Source organism: Cajanus cajan, chromosome 8 (genome assembly GCF_000230855.2).
Source record: "Cajanus cajan strain Asha chromosome 8, NIPB_CcT2T_4, whole genome shotgun sequence".
Lineage (NCBI taxonomy): Eukaryota > Viridiplantae > Streptophyta > Magnoliopsida > Fabales > Fabaceae > Cajanus > Cajanus cajan.
Genome location: NC_138524.1, coordinates 53,421,923 through 53,445,353, shown reverse-complemented (window position 1 = coordinate 53,445,353; position 23,431 = coordinate 53,421,923). Strand labels below are relative to the sequence as shown.

At 30.4% G+C, this 23,431-nt stretch overlaps 1 protein-coding gene across 3 annotated transcripts; it reads left to right on the top strand.

Moving 5' to 3' along the window:
- The first annotated feature begins 16,292 nt into the window (after positions 1-16,292).
- Positions 16,293-23,039, top strand: LOC109819095 (hydroxyproline O-arabinosyltransferase RDN2). 3 transcript variants are annotated; one of them, XM_020384688.3, is made up of 9 exons: positions 16,293-16,480; positions 17,369-17,841; positions 18,559-18,626; positions 18,722-18,923; positions 19,382-19,479; positions 19,591-19,660; positions 19,787-19,858; positions 20,073-20,186; positions 22,643-23,039. In XM_020384688.3, the coding sequence occupies exons 2-9, from the start codon at positions 17,446-17,448 to the stop codon at positions 22,703-22,705; spliced, it is 1,083 nt and encodes a 360-aa protein (XP_020240277.1). In that variant the 5' UTR covers positions 16,293-16,480; positions 17,369-17,445; the 3' UTR covers positions 22,706-23,039. The 3 variants fall into 3 exon arrangements, with proteins under 3 accessions (XP_020240277.1, XP_029124822.1, XP_082918384.1); XM_029268989.2 differs by lacking the exon at positions 16,293-16,480 and adding an exon at positions 16,508-16,648; XM_083062258.1 differs by lacking the exon at positions 16,293-16,480 and adding an exon at positions 16,880-16,986.
- The last annotated feature ends 392 nt before the right edge of the window (positions 23,040-23,431 follow it).

Here is a 23,431-nt window from a genome sequence, read left to right as displayed (position 1 = left end):
GAAATTAAACATTAGCATTAATTAAATAGAAGTAAGACTAAATTGATTCATTTAAAAATAGTGAGATTAAATTGAAGCCAAAAAATAAATAAAAGGACCAAATGAATAATTTAGCCTAAGGTTTTATTTGCATATCCAGTTTTGTATTTGATATGATAGTAGCAACTCGGCTTAAGACCATAGGCCCATTAGATCACAAGGAGGCTTTGATGAGAAAAATTTCTCACACAATAAGATCACCCACACGTTCAAGGATCTTAAACAGAACACACCCATATTTTATTTCTTGGCTCTCTATATATAGAGCAAAATTATAATACAAAATTTGAATCATATAATTCTCCTAATTAAGGAAAATAGGAAACAAGTCCCTAAAAGATATCAAAACAAATAAAAATTTGTAAATCTAAATAATATCCTAAAAGATTACAAATTTCTAAAATATCACCTTAAATATTCACTCACTCAACTTATTTGAAATTTGAATTATTTTCCCAACAAATCCTCCCTTAAGTAAAATTTCTAAATAACTAATTGATTAAAACATTTATCTTCTCAAAACTTGTTCTTCCAAGTAGCAAAGATTTTTTTTCATTCTTTTGTCCTTGCAATATCAAGCGTTTCCCCTTGTACACTTTGCACTCCCATTTTGAACCAACATACATGTAGTCTTGTGATATCAACTCTCCCAATGAAACTATATTAGATGCAGCAGAAGGTACATATCTCACATTTTCAAAAGTTTGGATGACACCATTGTGAAGTTTCATTCTCACAATCTAAATGCCTTTAACCTCCATTTTTCCACCATTTCCTAACTTGAATTGACCAAACTCACCATTAGTTTTTAGAGTATGAAACATTATTTGATCTCTACAAATGTGTTTTGAGGCAGTTGAATCCATTATCCATTTTGACTTAGTAACTTCCTCAGTAATTGCCAAATAGACATCAACATCATCATAAAGGTTTTGGATTACATTAGCTTGGGGGTTTTCATCATCTCTCCTCATAATTCTTAATTTTTGAAGATCTTCTCTCATTTATTTACACATTGATTGCATGTGACCTTTCTTTCCACAATATTAACATTGCACATCACTCATATCTCGTTCTAAACGTGATTGAAAATTTGATCTTCCTCTATGTCCATCTTGTCTCCATGAATTATTTCTCCTTTGCTCAGAATGTTGCACGGCTAGTGCATAACCTTTAGTATCAATATTCTCATTTTCTCTTAGAGCGGTGTCACTTCATCTAACTTCAATGATGTTTTTCCTACAAGCAATGTCTGAACTAAAGATTTACAGGATTTTGGTAGTGAAGCCAACAATAACACTGCTTGCTCTTCATCTGAAATTTTTTTGTTAACATTTAACAATTGACATACCAGCTGGTTGAAATGATTAATGTGATCATGAAGATTTTCCCCCATCTCCATTTCGAGTTGATACAACTCCATTTTCAAACATAGGCGATTGGTTAACGACTTAGACGCATAAATGCTCTCAAGCTTCTCCCACAAGGCTTTCAGTGTTGTCTCCTTTTTAACACGTTGCACTTGATCTCAGGAGTAGGAGCTAACTAAATTGTGCTCACGACCTTCTTTTGGATCTGATTCCATTCTCTTTCATTGATCGTATTTTGCTTTTCATCTTCCAAAGCTTGATCAAGACCTTGTTGCACTAAAATATCTTGAATGGTACATTGCCAAATCATAAAATTTGTCTTACCATCAAATAAAGGTATCTCAAATTTTGGTGTGTTCCTTGTCATAGCTCTAATACCACTGATGAGAAAAACTCCTCACACCATAAGATCACTCACACGTCCAAGTATCTTAAACGGAACACACTCATATTTTATTTCTTGGTTCTCTATATATAGAGCAAAATTGTAATACAAAATTTCAATCATATAATTCTTCTAATTAAAAAAATAGGAAACAAATCCCTAAAAGATATTAAAACAAATAAAAATATGTAAATATAAATAATATCCTAAAGATTACAAATTTCTAAAATATCACCTTAAATATTCACTTACTCAACTTATTTGAAATTTGAATTATTTTCCTAACAGGCTTTTATACTTGAATGACTTTGAACCTATTTGAATGCAAGTTATAAGTATTTTTGAGAGCTTCCCTACTAAAAATAAATAATATTTTTTCAGTGTAAGAGCTCTTAAAATCACTTTTAAACTTGTATTCAAACATATTTTTTGTCTAAAAAGATGTATTCATCATTATGGGGAAAAGAGAGATACTACAAAGGGATTGAATGGTGTCAATAAAAAAAAACTCAACACTTTTCAAAAAAGTGAAGTAGTAGCAAGACTGAAAGAGAGTAGATGAAGAATAAAGTAAAAAAAAAAAAACACAATGTTTTTCTACTAGTTCATCTTAACCACCAAAACTAAGTGTAGTTCTTGATCAACCTGATTGTTAAGTCAAAAGACGATTTTAGATCCCTTAGGTTTTCAAGTTTTAATGTCAACAAACATAAACATTTTTTTAGAGAAAAGTTTTGTAAACAAAACATTATGACGAATAGGAACTAAGATAAATGAGTTATCTAATCAGATGAAATACGTAGTCTAAAGACACATGTTGTGATTTTATATCTTTTATAATGTCTGATAACTAAATCATTTGTGTTTGTATGATTCCTTAACAAATCGAATGAACAAAAGTTTCCTCAATAATCACATTCACTGAAAGAGACAAGAGACATGCTTTGTGTCAAAAACAAAATAACAAATCCTTTGAATCATAGAAAGTGTTAGATAAAGATACTTGGGACTACTTTAACCTAACACACACATGGTTACTCTCGTTTGGTACCTAAAAGGGGATAACTTGCTTCTTTGATAAAAAGAAAAAAAGAAGTGATTATTTGGTGAAAGCATTCAATACATCAATGGACACTTCTCTCCATAAGGAACAAAGATGAAGACAAATGAAGCAAGCCAATGAGAGATGCTCAAGGATTTGCAATGATCATCTTCATTGAAGCATTTATATAAAGAAGCATGACGATTTAGAAAGAAGAGAGAACTGAACCAACTATTGATCATATTTTTTCTTTTTATAAAATAACTCTATATTGTATGGGTTGTATCATGTCTTAAAACTAAGACGAAAAATAACATTTTTAGTTTTTACCCAACTATAACTTAGTGTTATTGCTTTGAGCCTAAAGAGACTTTATTATAAAATAATACTTGGTGTTGAAGCTTGAAGAGGCTTTTTTTCAAAATACCTGGTTGTTAAAGCCTGGAAAGGCTTTGTGTTGAAAGATACAAGTATTCTTTCAAAAGTCATTTCTAGCTCAACCTAAGTGTTCTTTGACTTATCTCTTCAAGCAACTATCCAAGTATTCTTTAAACACAAAGCCTTTCCAGACTTCATTCAATCAAGTATTATTTTACAATCAAGCTTCTCTAGGCTCAAAGCAACCAAGTATTATTTTACAGTTAAACCTCTCCAAGCTCAACGCAACCAAGTATCCTTTACAGTTAAGCCTTTTCAGGCTCAAAGCAATAACACAAAGTTAAATATGGGTAATTAACAAAGTTACAACAATAACACAGTTCAAAGTAACTTTTCCTATATTTTTTTGTGCTTTACAGGATATACTAGTCCTTTTTCCATCGCAAAACATGTCTTTAGTTCCTTTAATGAATTATGAGTACTGAATAATTTTTTCCTTTCGATTTATTAAGGAATCATGTAGACAAAGATGATTTTATCATTAAACATCATAAATGATATACATAAAACAAATTGACTTACAAATGAAGTGCTTTATCTACGAGACTTAATGTCCTAGTAAATAATCCTCTTAATAGATCATCTTATCTCTATTTGTCTTAAACCTTGATCTAAAAAACTTTTCTCTTATAAAAATGTCTATGTTTATTACCATTAAAAATTAAAGCTTGAAGGGTCTAAGATCATCTTTTGACCTAATAATTTTTTCTTTTTTGATGGTGACAAACACGCTTTTGAAAAATGAAAATTTTAAGCACATCAAATCTAGTTGTTTTCAATTTTAGACGAATATGTTTTATCAAAGTGTATATGTCTATCTATTCAAAATGAAAAGTAATTTGTTCAAACAATATGCTCATTTTAATAAGTCTTTTAAAGGTTAAAAAATTGTCATTTATCAACGTAGATAACATATTCTTATAAGAGTAAAGAATATCAATCTAGGAAATTTTATTCATACATTTTCTTAGAGTAAAAATTTATTTCCAAATATCATAGCACAAATCCATGCATAAGTATTATCATATATATATATATATATATATATATATATATATATATATATCAAAGTATATAAATATAGAAATAAATCATGCCTCAATATTAGTATCAAAGTATCAATGTATATGTTTTTCTATACTAGGCAGATGATATAAGAAAACTTTATAAGCATAAATAGATACGCTCCCTATGAGATGGAGCAAATTGTTTAAAGAGTGCATAAAACAACAAATTTAAATAGATAAAACAAAAAATTTCAAATTGTAATTCCCCATTTTGGCACTTGCAAAAGTCGATCCAAATTAGCATGAATCCTCGTCAAAATTGATATATAGATTGAGTTTATCGGTAAGAAACTTCTGATACTTCCATTTAGAGTGACATTGTCAACAAACAAATTCTTGGAGTGTTGTAACAAGATGATTGACCAGTGTCCATAGTGCGAAAATTCGATTGAGGACAGTTGTAGGTGCCTCTTGGGTAGGCTTAAAGTTGATATCAAGGGTAGAAACATATGTAGTACATGAATAATCAAAAATAATATCTACAAGTAAATGTAAAAAAAAATGAAAATTGAAAAGTGAGGAATAAAAGAATGTGCGACGTGATTGGTAAAGAGTGTTGAGGGTAGAGGGAAAGGTAACAAGAAAAGATGGAGTTTGTTGGTAGCACAACAACCAATGGAGAACAAAAGGTAGTCTTTATCAGCATTTGAGGCACCAGACTGATGGAATTTGGCACACCTCATATACCTTACATCCTTAAGGTAGTTGGCCTTATTCTCCTTCCCTTTGCAGACAGAATGCTGCACAATCTTGAGTTTGGAATCAACATAGAAGAATTTGATCCAAGGTTGGATCTGACATGGTCTTCAAGGACGACCAATCATGAAAGGAATATTATGAGGGGTTCCCTCATAACTTCACTCTATAGCAACATGAAAATGATAGGTGATGTTCTGCATTTTGATCATGTTTTAGTCTTAAGTTTTTAACTAATTAAAACTACATTCATACATAATATAACATAGTTACCACAAGAATTGTTTTTAAATTTACTTTTTCTTTTTTATGCTTGTTACATTTTTATTTTGTTTTGTTATTTGCATATAGTAGGCAAAGATATGATTGCTTTTAGAAGATGAAAGAAAAAAAGACAAGAAAACACAAGCCAGAAAGGATCAAAATTATGACTCATGAGTCATGCCCATGATAGACTTGAGAATTACAAATATAATTAGGACAAGGAAGATAACGGTCATGACTCACTTGTCACACCTATGACTGACCTAGTGAAGAAAAAAATCTCTCAGAAGTCAAATTTGTCATGGTCATGACTCACTAGTCAGATCGTAATGGATTTAATTGAACATATTTACCACGATAATAAGAGTTAATTCAATTAAATACGCCTTTGAGAGAGAGTGGAGGATATTTTAGGTTAATTTATCTTCAAAAGGAAACAAGTAAATCTCTGAGTAATTACATTTGAACATATAGAAACTCATTGAGCGAACCCTTATTCCTGAAAATTTCTCTTATAACTAAAACCATTGATTTTGACTAGTAACTAAATATCTAAAATTATTAAAAGTAATGGTTAATTTTTTAACATATATAATTTGTAAAGAAATCAGATCAAGAAGAGAACAAGAATTAAATAACTAAATAATTCATAATATCATAAAGGTTCTCAAGGGCTAAGCCCTGATCCCATAAAAAAGATAGACTACTCACACATGTTCATAGTAGTTCTTTCAAAAGAAAAAAAAATAACACAAAAAGTAAATGAACCTAAGAATCAAAGGAACACCAACACGAGTTACTCTTTTTTTATTTATTTGTCAAGTGTGAAATCAAAAGTGAACTTTCCTAGCCTCACTACTCTAATTTATAACATAAAAAGGCTAAAAGATCTATAATTTGATAAATTATTACTTGACAATAACCATACACTTGTGGTTTTCTCACATCAATAGGCTTCTTCAAGATCATATCTTTGTTGATTGATGAGCTCCCTGATGTCTGAATCCATATGATGTTGACCATATAGATCAAATGGCCAAACATTAGTCACTTTAGTAGTGTGGGGATGAATGGTAATGGGTTTCTTGTTGCGGTAACATGTTTGTAGGTACTCTTTCATATTATAGTAGGTGACCTCTTAATGGAATCATATATAGGAATGTTTATATCCTCTTCGTCTATGGTTTGTTCCTCCATCAATTGCTTCAATGTCTCTATGTTTTCACTTGGTGGCATGGTAGAGATGAAATCCCCTGGCTGTCTTGGGTCTGTTACCAGCGAGGAGGTGTTTACACTCAATGGTATGGCCTCAATTGCAACATTTTCAAGTGATAATTGAGCAACTTCTTCAGCCAATCCATGAGTCTCTTCAACAAGTGACGGTACCATTTCTACTCTTACAATAGGTGCTCCAAACATTGTTGGTTGGACTATTTGGGTTGCTTCAGTAGTTGCGTCATCAGCTAGAGTTTGAACCTCAAACACTTCTATGTAGGTTGAATGAAAACTTTCATCTATGTTAGATACTCCTATATGAGTAGGACGAATACTCTCCTCTATAATAGACACATATGTCTGTGTTGATCTAAGACTTTGGTCATCACTAGACACTCTTGTTGAGGGAGGATTGATAATTGTTATTGTTGTTTGAGTATAAAAATAAAGTGATTCCTTGAAGCATTTTGAATTCTTTAGTGACTAGCTCAATGTCTTTCTTTTTCTACTCCTCTACCTCTTTCATAGACAGACGTTTGGCATGTTGAGGATTTTCTCTTATTCCTTCTTCATCTTGGGCTTTGCTAGCCCATGCACAAGGCATCTCTTTTTGGAATATTGAGGTTGGGGAGGCTTGGTTATAGTTAAAGGTGTTGGTGGTTGAGATAAAGTAGGTTGAGGAAGAGAGAGCCGTAAGGATAAAGGCTTGTGATCTTAATCAAATGAAGAGTCAAGAATGGTGGTGTGAGGTGAAGAGATAGGGGCTTTTGTTTTCAATGATGAAGAAGGTGGTAGTGTTTGGATTGGTGTTTGGGCTAGTATTTAGGTTATAAGAGGGTTACGAAAAGAGCATTGGCCTGTTGTAGGTTTCTTGAGTGAGGGCTCAACACTTGGTTCAGATTTCACTACACCTTTCTTTCCCTTCACCCTAGGAAGAAGGTGAGCAATCCTCATTCTCTTGAGGGTGGAGAGGTTGATTTTCATCACCTCTTTGCATTGCTCGTAGCAAATGGTGTCAATGTTGGTGTCCACAATTAACTTTGTAAAAAATATCCCATATGGAATGGGTGCTCTCTTACTCTTTTCGTAATCTCTCTGGTTGAGACAAGACTTCCAGTGGTTGAAAACCAAATTGGGCAAATTCACAATAACTCCCAAACATAGGTGATAAAGACAAAATCTATTAATGTTTAAAACATTATCCTTGGAGCTAGACTAAGGGATGAAATAAATAAATAATGTGTAAAATAGTATGATGTTGTAAATATTTTTAGAATAGTATGTAATGTAATTATAAGCTAACTATTTGTAAACAATTTCACAAAATCTTCTTTGTCTTTATGTAAAATATTATTAATGATATAATTATGATAATAACATATAAGAAAAAATATATTTAATATTATATAATTAGGCATTACAATGAACATGTTAAATAAAAAATTATGCAACAACCTACAAAGGGGCTTCATGTTGGCCACATGGAGGAACCTCAACAACTCTGTCCTTTTAGTAGGGTGCTTAGAGAGGTAAAATATGGTGACCACCATCTCCTTAGTGATGACTTCCTCCCAGTCATTGGAGTAGACCATCCCTAGCATCCATTAGAGAGGGTCATAATAGAGGTTAGAGTGATTGTAACCTCTACTTTGTCCACCTAACCCACAATAGCATTGTCATCAACTATTGTGGATGCTTATAAGTAGGCATATGGTGCGTGAAAGCAATTGCATCAAAGCTCCACAAAGCAGGACCATCCAACCTTGTCCAAGTAGTGTTTCATTAGGTAGCCATCATCTTGCATTTGGTGTACTTCCCAGGAAGGAAGAATGAGTCAAGATACTCCTCAATGGGAGCCTTGGTGTTATGGGTAGTTTGAGTTCTTGGAGCCATTTCTAAGGGTTTAGGATTTATGGTCTATAAGTGTTTTTCCAAGAAAATGCTGAGGTTCTTGAGAGAGATGAGAACATGAGAGTGGTGAGAAAATGGTTAAGTGTTTGAATGTGGTGCATTAGGGTAGTTTTGTTCTTTTGAAACGTTTTAGGTAAGGTGAAAGGACAAGGAGAGAGAAAATTTATAAGTTGTAATGCTAACACATTTTATCGTCCCACACTCCACGCAAGCTTTATCCTTTTCCCATTTCATAATCATTTGAAAAATTTAATGAGCAATAAATGCAAAATATTTTCTTTCAAATGAGAGATGATACATTAGAGTATACAAATAAAATGTGTATCAAACAAATGCGTTAGATAGACTATGCATGTACACATCAACATAATGATGCATGACACATGATGCAAACTAAAAAGTAAGATGATGTTCATATATGTGTCATTTATATCTGCCATAAGAAAGATGTTGACCTTTTCATCATTTGAATTGCTACTACTACTGTTATCTATATCCTCCTAGATGACCATCAAACTCTTCTTAGATTTCTTTTTGCTAGTCCATGTTTTTTTTTGAATTGTTACTACTAATGTTATCTTTAGAGCTTTGCCTTTGTCTTTTCTCTTGCTAGTTTCACCAGTCTTTAGAGCAACAAAATCATTCGTTTTGAGATTATTCCTATTGTTAAAATGGACTTCATGAACTTTTAGTGCTCCTAAAAGTTCATCTAGAGTAAGAGTCTTGAGATCACGAGCCTTTGATATGGCGATGACCTTTGGTTCCTAGATCTTTGGAAGGTTGGAGGCCTTTTAAGAGAAACTCCTTTAGGCGGGTATTATCCTTCATTGCTTCCCATTTTATTAGGATATTTTCTTTTAACATTGTTACATGCTCAACCCTATCAAAGATTGAGCTCTAATATCAAACTGTAAAGAAAAGAGAGACATTAGAAATGGGGTTAAATATTGTCAATAAAAAAGCTCAATACTTTTACGAAACAAAGAAATAGTAGTGAGACTGTAAGAGAGCAAACAAAAATTAAAGTGAGAAGAACACAATGATTCTATAATGGTTTGTATCAACCACCGAGACTACGTCTAGTTCTTGATCAACCTGATCAAGTTCCAATATCTTTTATAAAGATAAAAGTATTCTTTTACAAGTCACTTTTGACTCAACCTAAGTGTTCTTTGACTTTCCTCTTTAAGGAACTAGCCAAGTATTCTTTGAACACAAAACCTCTCCAAGCTTCAAACAACTAAATATTCTTTTACAGTCAAATCTCTCCAAGCTCAAAGTAACCAAACATTCTTTTGTAGTTAAGCCTTTTCAAGCTCAAAGAAACCAAGTATTCTTTTTACAGTCAAGCATTTTTAGGCTCAAAGTTAAAGCTAGGTAAGCTAACAATGTTATTTCATCTTACTATTAAGACGTGATACAACCAATTAAGTACAAGACTTTTTACACAAAGAATGAAATGTACAATGATTGTGTTAATACCTATCTTCATCATTTTTTTATGAATCTTTAAGCTCCTTTATAGGTGTTTAATGAAGATAATTGTTGAAATCCTTAAATGTCTCTTACATGCTTGGTTTGTCTATCTTCATCCCCATTCAATATAGAGAGAAGTGTCTGTTGGTGCATTAAATATGTTTCACCAAATTTTCACTTTTTATCCGATCAAAGAAACTACTCATTATCTTTTAGGTACCAAAATAGAGGAACCATGTGTGTGTCAATCCGAAGCAGCTTTCTTGCAATTTTTGTGCTTTACAAGATATGTTAGTCCTTTTTCTGATGCAAAACATGCTTTTAGTTCCTTTATTGAATTATGAGTACTAAAGAAGCTTTTTGTTTCAATCTATTAAGGAATCATGTAGATAAAGATGATTTTGTTATTAGATATCATAAATGATATAATACAACGTATTTTTCTTACAAATGAAGTGCTTCGTCTTAAGACTTAATGTCATAATAATCTACCATGTTAATAGATCATCTTATCTCTATTTGTCTTAAACCTTGATCTCAAAACTTTTCTCTTAAAAAATGTTGATGTTTGTTATCATTAAAACTTAAATCTTGAGGGGTCTAGGATCATCATTTGAACTAATAGGAGATTTTCAACAACTGAACTCATAGAGCACGACGTCAATATCCACACAATGTGATATTAAACTTTCAAAAAAAACCTCTCCTCTATACCTAAATCAATCAACATGCCTAAATGCTTATAATATTCTTAGCATCACACCCCAACGTTGCATTGACACAACATGAAGAAGAAGAAATTCATATCTTTTCTCTCTACCATCTCTCTAAAGTTCTTTGAGTAATGGGCTTATAAGGCTCAAGTTTCAAAAGAACTTTATATACCGATTCCTTTAGGATCAAACTGGACATCTATTCAAATAAACCCTCTAAAATACTTAAGAAGTTTTTTAACTCTCAAAATTTCTCATCAAAATTTCTCATTATCACACTTCAAAACACAACACATAATTATCGTTAAAAAATAATAATTAGCAAAAACTTACAATATTACCGTCTTTATTGTTGAAGATTGAAGAATCTACATCTGGAAGATGTTCTCTGGAAGTTTTTGTTTTGATGTTTTGTTCATGTTGTTCTTTATTTTTAAGCCTATGTCAAAAGGATAATGTATTGATTGTTTAAAAGATTAGGCTTGTATGTGTTTGTTTGTGGTGAGTTAAAATTTAGTAATTAACGTGTAGGCAAAAATACCATAATACTCACTTTCTTATTTCATTCATTGTTGAGAACATGAAGTAATATATTACTGAGTGTTTGAAACTTTAAATGAAAACTTGAAAACATCAGAAATTTTCTGAGTTATGGAATAGATTACCTGACTCATGCTGAAAAACTAATTGAATCTGGAATAATCGATTACCATATGTGGTAATAGATTTCCAAACTGATTCTGATGATTTCAAGAGGAAAAAGAATCGTGTTAATCGATTATCTCTTACAGTAATCGATTACCTCTGATCCTATGTGAGTTTTGTGTTATTTTGTGACTCGTATTAATCGATTACTTTATTTGGTAATAGATTAAAACAGTTTCTGAAACAATTAATTCAGTTATTCTGATTCGTGGTAATAGATTACCTAAACAGGTAATAGATTATCTCTGTTACGAAATTAACTGAAATAACTGTTTCCTTGCACACAATAATTGTTTTTAAGATTAAAACAGAAGCTTTAAAAATTATTATTACAGACGAAAAAAAAAAAAGACTTTTCAGAATACACGTGACTGCAAAAGAGAAAATGATTTTCTGAAGAAAGAAAGAAAGTATCAACTGCTGAAAATCAACTTTTGAGAAAAATTGTGCAAGATCAATTCAAGAAGATGAAGTTCTTATAGAAAATTCGTTTCAAACTGGTTTAAGTCGTTGAAGATCATATCTACACAAACAGGTGTACTCTTTTCTGATCTTTAGTTTTTATTTGAATAGTTTTTAATTCTTGAGATTTGAGAATCTCTGGAAGAGTTGTGTAAAGAGAAATCTTGAGATAGGTTTTTCTCAAGTAGGATATTGTGGGATCAATATTCTTGGGTTATATGTTTCTTGTGGTTTCAAGAAATGGTTTGTTAGTCTTGCGGGTGACAAGATTTGTTTGTTAAATTCATTGATTGGATATTGCTTGTGCATGGTGCATGTAAAGAATATCAATAGTGGATTTGACTGGATTTAGAGGTGTATCTAAATCTGAAACTGGATGTAGGCCTTTGTATGGCTGAACCAGTATATATCTTGGTGCATGATTTTCTTAACTCTTACACTCTTTACATTCTGTATAAGTTTCTTGATTAATGTTGTATGAAGAAAAACATTATCTGCAAAAACTGAACTTAAATAAATTCTTGGTAATTGATAAAAACAATCTTTACGAATTTTGTATTAATTGTGTTAATCAAATCTTTTTGGATAAGCTGTGCATATATAACTCTGAATTACCTTTTGTGTTTAAAGGTTTGATCAAAATCAAGATTTGTTTAGTAAAGATTTTGAAAGAAGAGAAAGCAGCCATAAATAACACAGAATCTATTCAACTCCCCCTTCTAGATTCTGACCATAGGGACCAACATTTATCTGTCTTATTAAAAAAAGAATAATACTCTTAATTTTAATTACAATAGTAGTAAGTATTAAAATTTTGATATTTTTATTCGATTGTTCAAGAATGAATACAAAATAATTAAACACATATTTATAAAATACAAAATTTAAACCAATTTTCGTCCTAATATTGATCATTAGATCATTCACATATTTAATTGTATCGTGTGTGGCAACATATTCATTTTTTTATACAACTTGGAGAATGCAAGCATCAAAGTCACAAATTTATAAATGAGCTATTTCATTAGTTTGTTATGTTGATCGTGAAATTATTCAAATTATTAAGTCATAAATTACATTTTATAAATAATTTATCACTTACTAAATATAAAAGTTTTTAGATTTTTTTTAAGAAATTAAGTTCCTATTTTTATTTAATTAACTTTTATAAATTGTTAAGAGAATATAAGACTACTCGATGAAAACTACAAGTAAAATAGTGTCGAGCCATATAATTAATGCTTGAATATTCCTTTATACCTTTTTGGTCAAAAGTCACCCCTTGAAAAGGACAAACAAAGACAACTAGGCATCACTGAATTAAATAAATAAAATATTTTTTTGTTGTTACAAGAGATAATAAATAGATAAAATATGTTCCATTATAATACACGTTGATGTAAAACTATTACTTAATCGTGTGTGCCATGTTATTCGATTCTCTGTTTAAATCATGAATAAAAAAATATTCATAAATATTCCATGCCACTGAAAAAATCATTTTTCATGTATTTGTTATTAAAAAAGCAACTAACGGTATTTTAGTTTTACAGAATTAAAATGACACAAATTTAATTAATTCTCTATTATAATTAATTTTTGATTTTAATTTATTAATAAATTTTTGGATAAAATTAATATTTTTTTATTATTTTGACGGTTAAATGTTTTTATTAATTTCATTTAACTTAAAATTCTTAAAAAGATATTATTTAACATTTATATAAATTCAATCAACATTTAAAGCTTTATTTTATTAAAATTAACTCCTATATATTAAACATGAATCTCTATCTTATTGAGTGTTTTTAATAGCTTTTTTTTTTTTTTTTGGTAAAAGAGTTTTTAATTTTTTTTTATAACTTTTTATTCAATTCATTTTTTATTTACATAATTATTTATGAATTATATTTTAAAATAAATTATAAATAAATAAAAATATTGTATTAAAATATAAATTATTTATTATAAATCTAAAATATAATTCATATGTTAAAAGTATCTATTTATATAAATTTTAATTATAATTTATATATTCAAACATAATATTTATTTATATTTATAATTTATATTATAAATTTTAGTTGTATATAATAATATTTAACATGTGTATTGCTAATACTACTTTAAATAAAAAACTTCAACTCAATTCACTTTATTTTTTTTATTTTTATAAATATTATAATAACAATAATGAGTATCAAAAGTAAATATTTTCTTTCAATATATTTTACTTTATACCCAGTTAAAATTAAAATTCTGAATAACTTAAATAAGAAAGAGAAGTTGTTATAATTTGTTTGGATCAATATTGATATTTAACACTATCATTTATCTTGTACGTAACAAAAACTTAGAGTTCTATTTTTCTTTCATTATACAGCATAATTGTTATTTTGAAGGAAGGATTTTTCAGAGAAAAAAAAACTGGGCACGATAGGTAGGCATCACAACGGAGCCGGAACGGGACGGGGGCGGGTTTGACATTCCTCCACCTGTCCTCAAAAATTTAAACCGGTCCCACTCCCATCCTCGATATCCGCTGAGGGTAAAATCTAAGTATCTATCCCCGCCGGTTCAGTTTTCTTGCCCCGTGCCCGCTCCTTTTTTTTTTTTTTTTTTTTCTTTTCTTTTAAATAAATATGAACAAATTTTAAAAAATAAAAAATAAAATATAAATTTTATATATAAATATTTCTAATTTTGATTTATATATATATAAAAATAAGTTTTTAATTATATTATTAATCCCCGTCCCTGTTCTAATTTTCTCAATCGGGAAAAACTCGAACCCGAACCCGAACCCGATAAACACAAATTTTTCCTGTCTAAATCGGGACGGGTTCAAGTGAGTACCCACAGGACGGGTTAGATTGTCATACCTAGCAATAAGGATGCACCATCCATCATAGATGTCTACAATTATTTTGGAAACACGAAATTAATTCAAAAGAAAAATTTACCTTGCACCAGCATTTTTTAATATTTTATTTATAAAATATTGTGTAATAATATATCATTTCTCTATTATATTATATGTAATTAAACTCGTAACGAAAAAAAAAGTAAAAGTAAAAGCAATCACATAATTTTGACATTTTTAGGCCATAACTAGTCAGAAAGATTTTTTTTTTTTACACCAAAGAATGTTTTCTTCAGCCAAGTGTACGAGGAGTAAATTAAAATCATTAAATATACATTAATGATTAAAATTAAAAGCTATTTAAAGTGATATTAACTACTTAAAAAATTATGGGGCATTTTACAAAGTTAGCTGTGTTATAATATCATCATGATATATAAGATCTAATAATCTATATTTATATATTTATATCTATATATAAATAATATATCGATATATTAACTTTAATTAGAAATAATTTATATAAATTATCAATAGATCATCATATTAATAAAGTGATATATTCAATACTCAAACTAATTTAATTATTTTGTTTCGATTTCTAAATATTTGTTAAAATTGAATGAATACTTTTATCTATTATTGATTTTTAATAATTATTTTATCCTTACAAACATAAGATTTAAATTTGAAATTTTAAAATTTAAAAATCAAATACAATATTAATTGATCTTACAAATATTAATACTTTTTAAATATTTTTATTAAATAAAATATAAAAATAAAAAATATTTCAATCTTACTAACGATTTATAAATCATTTATAATATAATGTTTTTACATTGACAATATATAAATATTAAGTTTTTAACATTTTTAATACAGATGACATATTTTTTACGGAAGAAAAATTTGTTTGAATTAAATAGAGTTATTATTTGTTATAAATGATAAAGGTTCTCACCAAATGTTTAAAGTAATTGGATATTTGTTAAATAATTAATTAAAATATATTATGGTCGGAATAAATAAAAATTTCAGTTTAATCTTCATTGTTATTATTATTGTAGTTTTTATTAATATAAAAACAGTAATTATATACCTAGTTGCGTATTAAAATTATGAAATAACTTATAAATAGTCAAGTCAAGTAATATAATTTTTTATCACTAGAAATTAATATAATCACAAGAATAAAATTTGGACTTAGCAACTCCAGCTCCACTGGTTTAAGTAATATATGTTTGATTTCACAAATAAAATTTCATGTTTATATCTTGTATTAACTAAATATTTACTCTGATTCCTGAAATTGAAAAATGTTATCATATTAATTTATATAATTAAAAAATTATCAAATAAATTTTATAAAAATTAAATAAATCTTTAACTTGAACTCCTTATTATCAATTTAGTACTTCTTTTAGTCACACTTTTTTTAAGTTTGAACTAAGATGATTAAAAATTTCATACTTTTGAAAATGTATTGTACAATATTTTAATTTTAGAGATCCAAATTGTATGCATCAATCAACAAGATTAGTGTTACTATATAAGTGTGAGTCACACAATTATATTTTCATGAAGAAAGAGATTGTTGTTATAGAAAAAACAATTGAAAGTTGATTTATAAAAAGTTATTTGGTAGTACCTACCATTGGTAGTACCTATCAACACATTTATAACACAAAGAAATGAAATAAAATAGTGAAAATTAAAATCGCCGCCGCGTTGCCTCCGTCGGAGAGGAAGAAGAAACTGCCAAACTACAACTCACTCTCTCCGATCCATAAATCATTCTCTCTCTCTAAAATCTCTCTCACACAGACCAAACGTGGGTTCTCTCTCTCTCTCTCTCTCTCTCATTCACTTTTCCAAATTTTCTGCATACCCATTTCAGTTTTCTTACAGTATTGGCGTTATTTGTTGAAATTTGGCGTTGACCCATTGTTTATTATCTTCCTTTCGATTCACCACTTGGCAGGGACTGGTGGTTCAAATTGTAATTTGATTCAATTCCTTCAAAAATCATCATGCACCCTTTATTGTTGTTGTTATTTTCCAACAAAAAAATAATAATGTTTTTTTACCAACCAATATTGATTCTGGGAATCCTCGATGGGAATTGGGAAATGAAAGGAATGAATAATCAAAATGGAATCTTGGGTGCTTCTGTTCCTTTTTTATTTTTTTATTTTTTTTTAACTTTATGTGTTTAATGTTAGTTAAATGAGACTCTTTACCCTTTTTTGCAGTGCTTCCCAAGTTTTGAATTTTTATCCTGGATAGTGTCTTTTCTTCATTTTCAAGATTTTTATCCTTTGTAAATGTGGAGCTAAGGTTCTGTTCTTAAAATTACGTTTGTTTGCTTTCTGCTTCACTTGGGTGTTTCTGTGAGTTTGTTCGAAAGTGATTTCTTTTTTTTTTTTCATTGGCTTCTAAGAAAAATGGAATTTGAGAGGTAGTTATTAAAGTGGTTGATTTGGATCACATAACGTAAATATGTGGCAATTGCCAGTTGGTGCAAGTTAATTGATGGGTTTGTTTCAAAATCTCTAGTTGAATTATAATCTGATCCAACCATTTAAACTTTGATCCTACTTTTATAAAGTTGCACTCTGATTTGTTCTTTAACTTGTCTTAGTTTGGTAATTGGATACGATGAATGAAACTTTATTAGTGGGAAACTTGTATTCTGATGAAGAGCTATTTGTTTTTTCAGAGTAGAGTTCGTTCTGTCAAGAACTGAGGGAGGTTCAGGTCCATGATATTTTGAAATCTGTCTGGAATAGGAAGACCATGGGACGTGCTTCACCATTACTTTTAATTTTTTTAGTTCTTGGTTCTTCCTTTGCCACTTATAATTTGGTGACAATGTTAATGCACTATGGATCTTCCGAAGGCGTGGCTATTGATGATGGTGCATTGTTTTTTGACCCCATTATTGAGATGCCTGATCATGTAAAGAATCGGAAGACATCTAGAACACCCTTTCATGTTGCATTAACGGCAACAGATGCTCCATATAACAAATGGCAATGCCGTGTCATGTATTACTGGTATAAACAACAAAAGAAGTTACCTGGGTCAGAGATGGGAGGCTTCACTAGGATACTACATTCTGGAAATCCTGACAACTTGATGGATGAAATTCCAACTGTTGTGGTTGATCCCCTTCCAGCAGGTTTAGATCGGGTGAGTTTACTGTGATTTTCCTTTATATATATATATTTTTTTTGTTATTTGCTATTTCCTTTTTTAATTCAGCTATTTGGCTTAATAATATTTTAGTTTCAGTTATAATTGATATACTGAGATGCCATGATTACTAAACTGCTGTACATGCTTCTGAATTCGAATCTGGAAATTTGATAAAAGGTTGAGAGGTTTTGGACCTTATTACTTTGGTGAAAAAAGTGAAACCCTGGAAAATGATTTGGTGTAAATGAGATAATTTGAGGGATGCTATCGAAGGGAGGAAATGTGATAAATAGTTGCTAAAATTCATTATGCAATATATAAGTTTGAAAATAATTGGGATGCCTGAATTTCTTATGGCAATACCTAATACCAAAGAAATATAAATTTAGGGGTCTTTTTCTTTTGTCTTTTCAAGATGAATATATTATAAGCTTAGTGCTGCAGAGTTCATTCTTCAAATGTTTGCTGGGTCATATTTTTTGCAGTTCCAACTGTTTAAAAATATATCTGTTTTAAAAGTTAATGCAAATAAAAGTCAACTGCTTGACTTGTATTTGAGGCTTTTTCTTGCTTCTCTATCCATATTTTGTATTCCTCTCCTTTTGAAGTTTTGATAGAGTCAATAATTGAATGTTTCACTATGCATTTCTTTATTTATTGTTTGGTTTTCTTCAGTCAATGCAGCTTAGATGTTTTCTTATCTGTTTGCAGGGATACATTGTTCTTAATAGGCCATGGGCATTTGTTCAGTGGCTGCAAAAGGCTAAAATAGAGGAAGAGTTAGATCTCTTATACTATGTCTATGTAAATTGTGATCTATCTTTTTTGTTTTACAATAATAAAATATGACCTACTTGCTCTTCTTTTGATGCAGATATGTGTTAATGGCAGAGCCTGATCACATATTTTTACGTCCTCTGCCCAATCTGGCCTATGGGGGACATCCAGCTGCTTTTCCATTTTTTTACATTAGACCTGATCAGAATGAAAAAATCATAAGGAAGTTTTATCCCGAGGAGTTGGGACCCGTTACAAAAGTTGATCCAATCGGCAATTCTCCTGTAATTATAAGAAAGGTAGAATCTCTTCCATTACCTGTTCTTGATGCTTGAATAACTTTCCATGTCCTTATTCTTGTCCTGATTATTGTAAACAATTTTATTGCTGGTTCTCTAAGCTAGTAGATTTCATCATCTTTGTGTTGAAAATTGTTAATGTCAATTCATTTCATATAGATGATAGACCTGGTTCAGAATCTGAAGGAAATAATGAATTTGTATTGATGAATCCTAAATCGCAATTGCTGTGCCAATATGTAGAAGCAGCCTTAGGTTAGGGCTAATAGTCTAATTGTTTCTCAAATGATAAGATGATTTTTCCCTAAATCCTCCCCTCTTCATTTATGGGCAATATGCCTTCTACTATCTCAGTCGTTCAAACTAAGCTAACTAACTAGCTAACTGCCTTACTAACAGGCATCTAACTAATTACTAATGGGTATCTATCAACGGACTTCTCTATTTTCTTTTTCCAGGATTTGATCTCAAAGATTGCCCCCACATGGATGAATATATCTTTGAAGATGAAAGAGGATCCAGAGACCGATAAAGCATTTGGATGGGTGCTAGAAATGTATGTCTTTCCAAATAACTGATAAATATTGCAGATATTTTTTTTTCTAGAAGAGGTGCTGAAACTGATAGTTTGATGCTTTATGTAATGTTTTTTTCTTGTGGAACCAAGGTATGCTTATGCTGTTGCATCTGCTCTGCATGGTGTGAGGCACATTCTGCGGAAAGACTTCATGCTACAGGTTTGGCACAACATCATGTAGCTCTTGATGTTGTATCTAGTTTATGTTATTATCAGATCAAGTGTTACCAAGTATGACAAGCGTACCCAATGCTGAATTTACCTTTCTTTGTCTGTGACTTTTCAGCCCCCATGGGATCTTGAAACTAACAAGAAGTACATACTTCACTATACTTATGGATGTGACTACAATATGAAGGTGAATTATTTCTTTTCCCAATTGCATAGTTATGGTCATTGAATGTTCCAAATTTACATTCTTGGTGAACACATATCTGAACTCGTGAAATCTGCTTTATTTTCTTGCTGTGTGCTATGGCCTTTGCTTTAGCAGATATACTGTTATTGAAGATATGCTGTTATTGAAACACTCTAGCTTCTTGCGTATTTCTCATAGTTGTCTTGATGCTCAGGGTGAACTGACTTACGGAAAAATTGGTGAGTGGAGATTTGACAAAAGGTCACATCTACGAGGACCTCCACCAAAAAACTTGCCCTTGCCCCCACCAGGGGTTCCTGAAAGTGTGGTATGTCTAGAATTTGCCAATTGATATTAGCAGTTCATCTTATCTTATTGGAATAATGTCTAGCAAGAACTGTTATTGTTAATACATGAAACTTAATACAGAACTTATATAGGATTCTATAATAAATTCTCTCAGTAATTTCATACTTATTTTCATTTTACTAACATGGAAGGTGATAAGAAAACGACAAATTTTCCATTAGAACATATATAACTATCTGAATGAGAATCAGTAACAAAAATATCTGTATCTAAGAAGTTTGAACACTGATCCAGTCATTGGATCGTTTTATATTTTTCATTCCCAATAGTTAATTCTTTGATTACATATCTACACCAGGATTGAGTAACTCCTTATTTTATATAGTAGGGGTCCGTCCATATGTTGAGATTGTGCTTGAAATGAAGTCTGGTAGTTTGTAGGGAATGATTTGACAAGTACTACTGATGTAACTACATGCAAATAGTGACATGATAATTATGAGACTTGGTTACAGTTATAGGCCACTAGCTTTGCTTCTGTCCAATCCTCCATCTTCTAGTGCTATCTGACATCAGGATACAATAAAGTTCATTTGTTATCAACTGTATGGGCTTGATCAATATCTCCAAATGATCTTCTTGAAACTACAACATTTTAAGATGCCTGTACACTTTCTTGTTTCCCTCATCTACCATCATATGTAATTTTCTTACACTTTCATTGGAGGAAGCGGTCAAGAGGGATCTCATGGTAAATAACATTGCTGAAACTTTGATCTTTAATCGAGTCAAATGAAGTCATGTGATCCATGTTGCTGACCTCCATACCTCACATAGTAGGATAAGGCTTTGTTTTTGTTTTTCTTCACTCACCCTACCTAGAAGGAAAAGAAAGAGAAATTAAATCTACTCTAGGTATACTTTGCCTCAGGATAATGGAAAGGGGCACTAGCTGGAGAATGTTACTGCATAAGAAACATTTATGATTGGATTAGATCTTTGAAAATACTAGTATTGGGATTAAGTGTAGGTTTATCCTACGTGAAATAAAGCTAGGCGAATTGGTAACTATATATCTCTCTTATGGATTGGAAATCTTTGGTTTAAAAGTCCATTCATAAATGTGTTAGTGAGCATTGTCGAATAAGATTATCTCTAGTGGGGATGCCCTCAGCCTCAAGATACTTTTAGTTCATCTCCTTTTAGTGTAGCGTTGCTTTTTGCTTCATTTAGATTAAAGGCTGCTCTTTTGAAAACGTGGTTGTTTCTGCAGACATGACCTTGATATTTTTTTAGTTAGTAGTTTGACGAAAAGTTTTCTCGAGGTATGTCTTTATATTTGGTATTGTCAAATTTTAGTGATGTTTTATGTCTATCCACCTAGAGACCTACCCTGGCTGAGTATGTGTCTAAATGGATTAGATTAGGTTGAATTTGGTTTAATATAAAAAAATAATCAGACATTCGGACTGAGTTGAGTTGAGTAATAAGGCCGATTTATTAAAATATTAATATATTTTAGAATTTTGAAAAAATCTGAAAAAGAAAAAATTAAAAGAAAAATGAAATATGTTATGAGATTAATACTAATATAAATTATACGATCAATACATACTAACATAAATATAGAATCAATATATCTCAAGAAAATACATAATTAGTATTAAACTATTAATATTAATTTTAGATCGGGTTAATCAGGTTCCAAACTCATTAACCTGATATCCAACCCAATTATAGTTGGGTCAGTTCATATATGTACAATCCAACTTAATAGTCCAACCAAATCTGCTGAAATGTAATTGGGTTGGATCAAGTTGATCAGATTTACAGGTGGATCTTGATTCACTTACACTCCTTCAGTTGAGTTGAAATAATGAAAACCTTGCCAATTTTCCTTACATTGATGCTTTTGTTGCTTTACTGGTTGGTTGTGATTACGTACCTACTTTTATCACATCAGTCTTCAACTTTAAGGGCTTGTTTGGGATTAGGATAGGAAAAAGATGGATAAAATAATGCCTACTAAGGAAGCAAGGTAAGCGTAAAGAAGGAATGAGAATACTATGAAAGCAAGATAAGAGTAAGAAAGGATGAGTCAACAAAGAGCAAGAGTAGAGTAAGAAAGGATATGAATCTAATTTTTTTTTTTTAAAAAAAAAAGAGTAGGATAGGATACTAGCATAATAAGTGTTGCATTGCTTCATCTTTTCCCCTTTTTTATTCAGAGTTTTATAGATTATGTAATTCAGTAATTGGGATATTCCAGCACTAGGTAATGGAAATCTCAACCTAGTTTAAGAATAGTATTTCTATATCAACATTCAGCTCGACTCCTTACCTTATACGAACTTTTGATTAGTTCATTGAAGTAATTGTTATATACTTTTATTACTTATAATTAATTTTTTCTGGTAGCAAAAACCTAATACAAAGCAATATAAATGTGTTATTTGCATATGATAATGTCTGCAGGTGACCCTTGTAAAGATGGTGAATGAGGCTAGTGCTAACATCCCGAATTGGGACACATCGTAAATATTTGCACACCTTCATCATGATATCCAAAGTGCATATTTCGAAAGAGAAAAAAGAAGGAAAAAAAGTGTAGGCATTGAGACTTTCTTTTTGCCCCGAGTTTAGCCATAGAATCATAGATCATTGTAAACTAGATACCCCTTTATAATGACAATTTAAATGCAGGATAAATCGCTTTATTATTTCTTCTTGGTGATATTCTTGAATGGTGTTTGGGCTCGTTCCATAATGCCATATATTTTGTTCAATAATCAATAAGTATTGGCTTCGAAATTGCTTATGTATATGTTGACACTCCTTGTATAGCCACCCTCTAGACAATTGTTTCGCTTCATTTCTACAGTGTGCTTGCAAGTTATACATGGGACCATAGTTTGAAGTGAAAATTGATGCTTAAAAGGCAACTAATCAAGGCTCTTGAATCTAAACTTCATCTTTAGACTGGTCTTAATACTTTAAAAAAAATTATCCAAATCCTCCTACTTGTGGATGGTAAGTATTGGTTTTTTATTTTTTATTTTTTATTTTTTATTTTTTATTTTTTTTAAGAATGTTAATAACACTTTCTACTATTAATTGAAATACTTTATTAAAAATCACCAATTTTGGTGAGTCTTTCCTCATTTAATGAGTAACTTCTAATTTAGAAATAAAATTTATTAAAATTCATGATTTTTAATGAATTTTAGTAAAAAAGAGTTAGAAAGAGTATTGTTTAAGTACTTT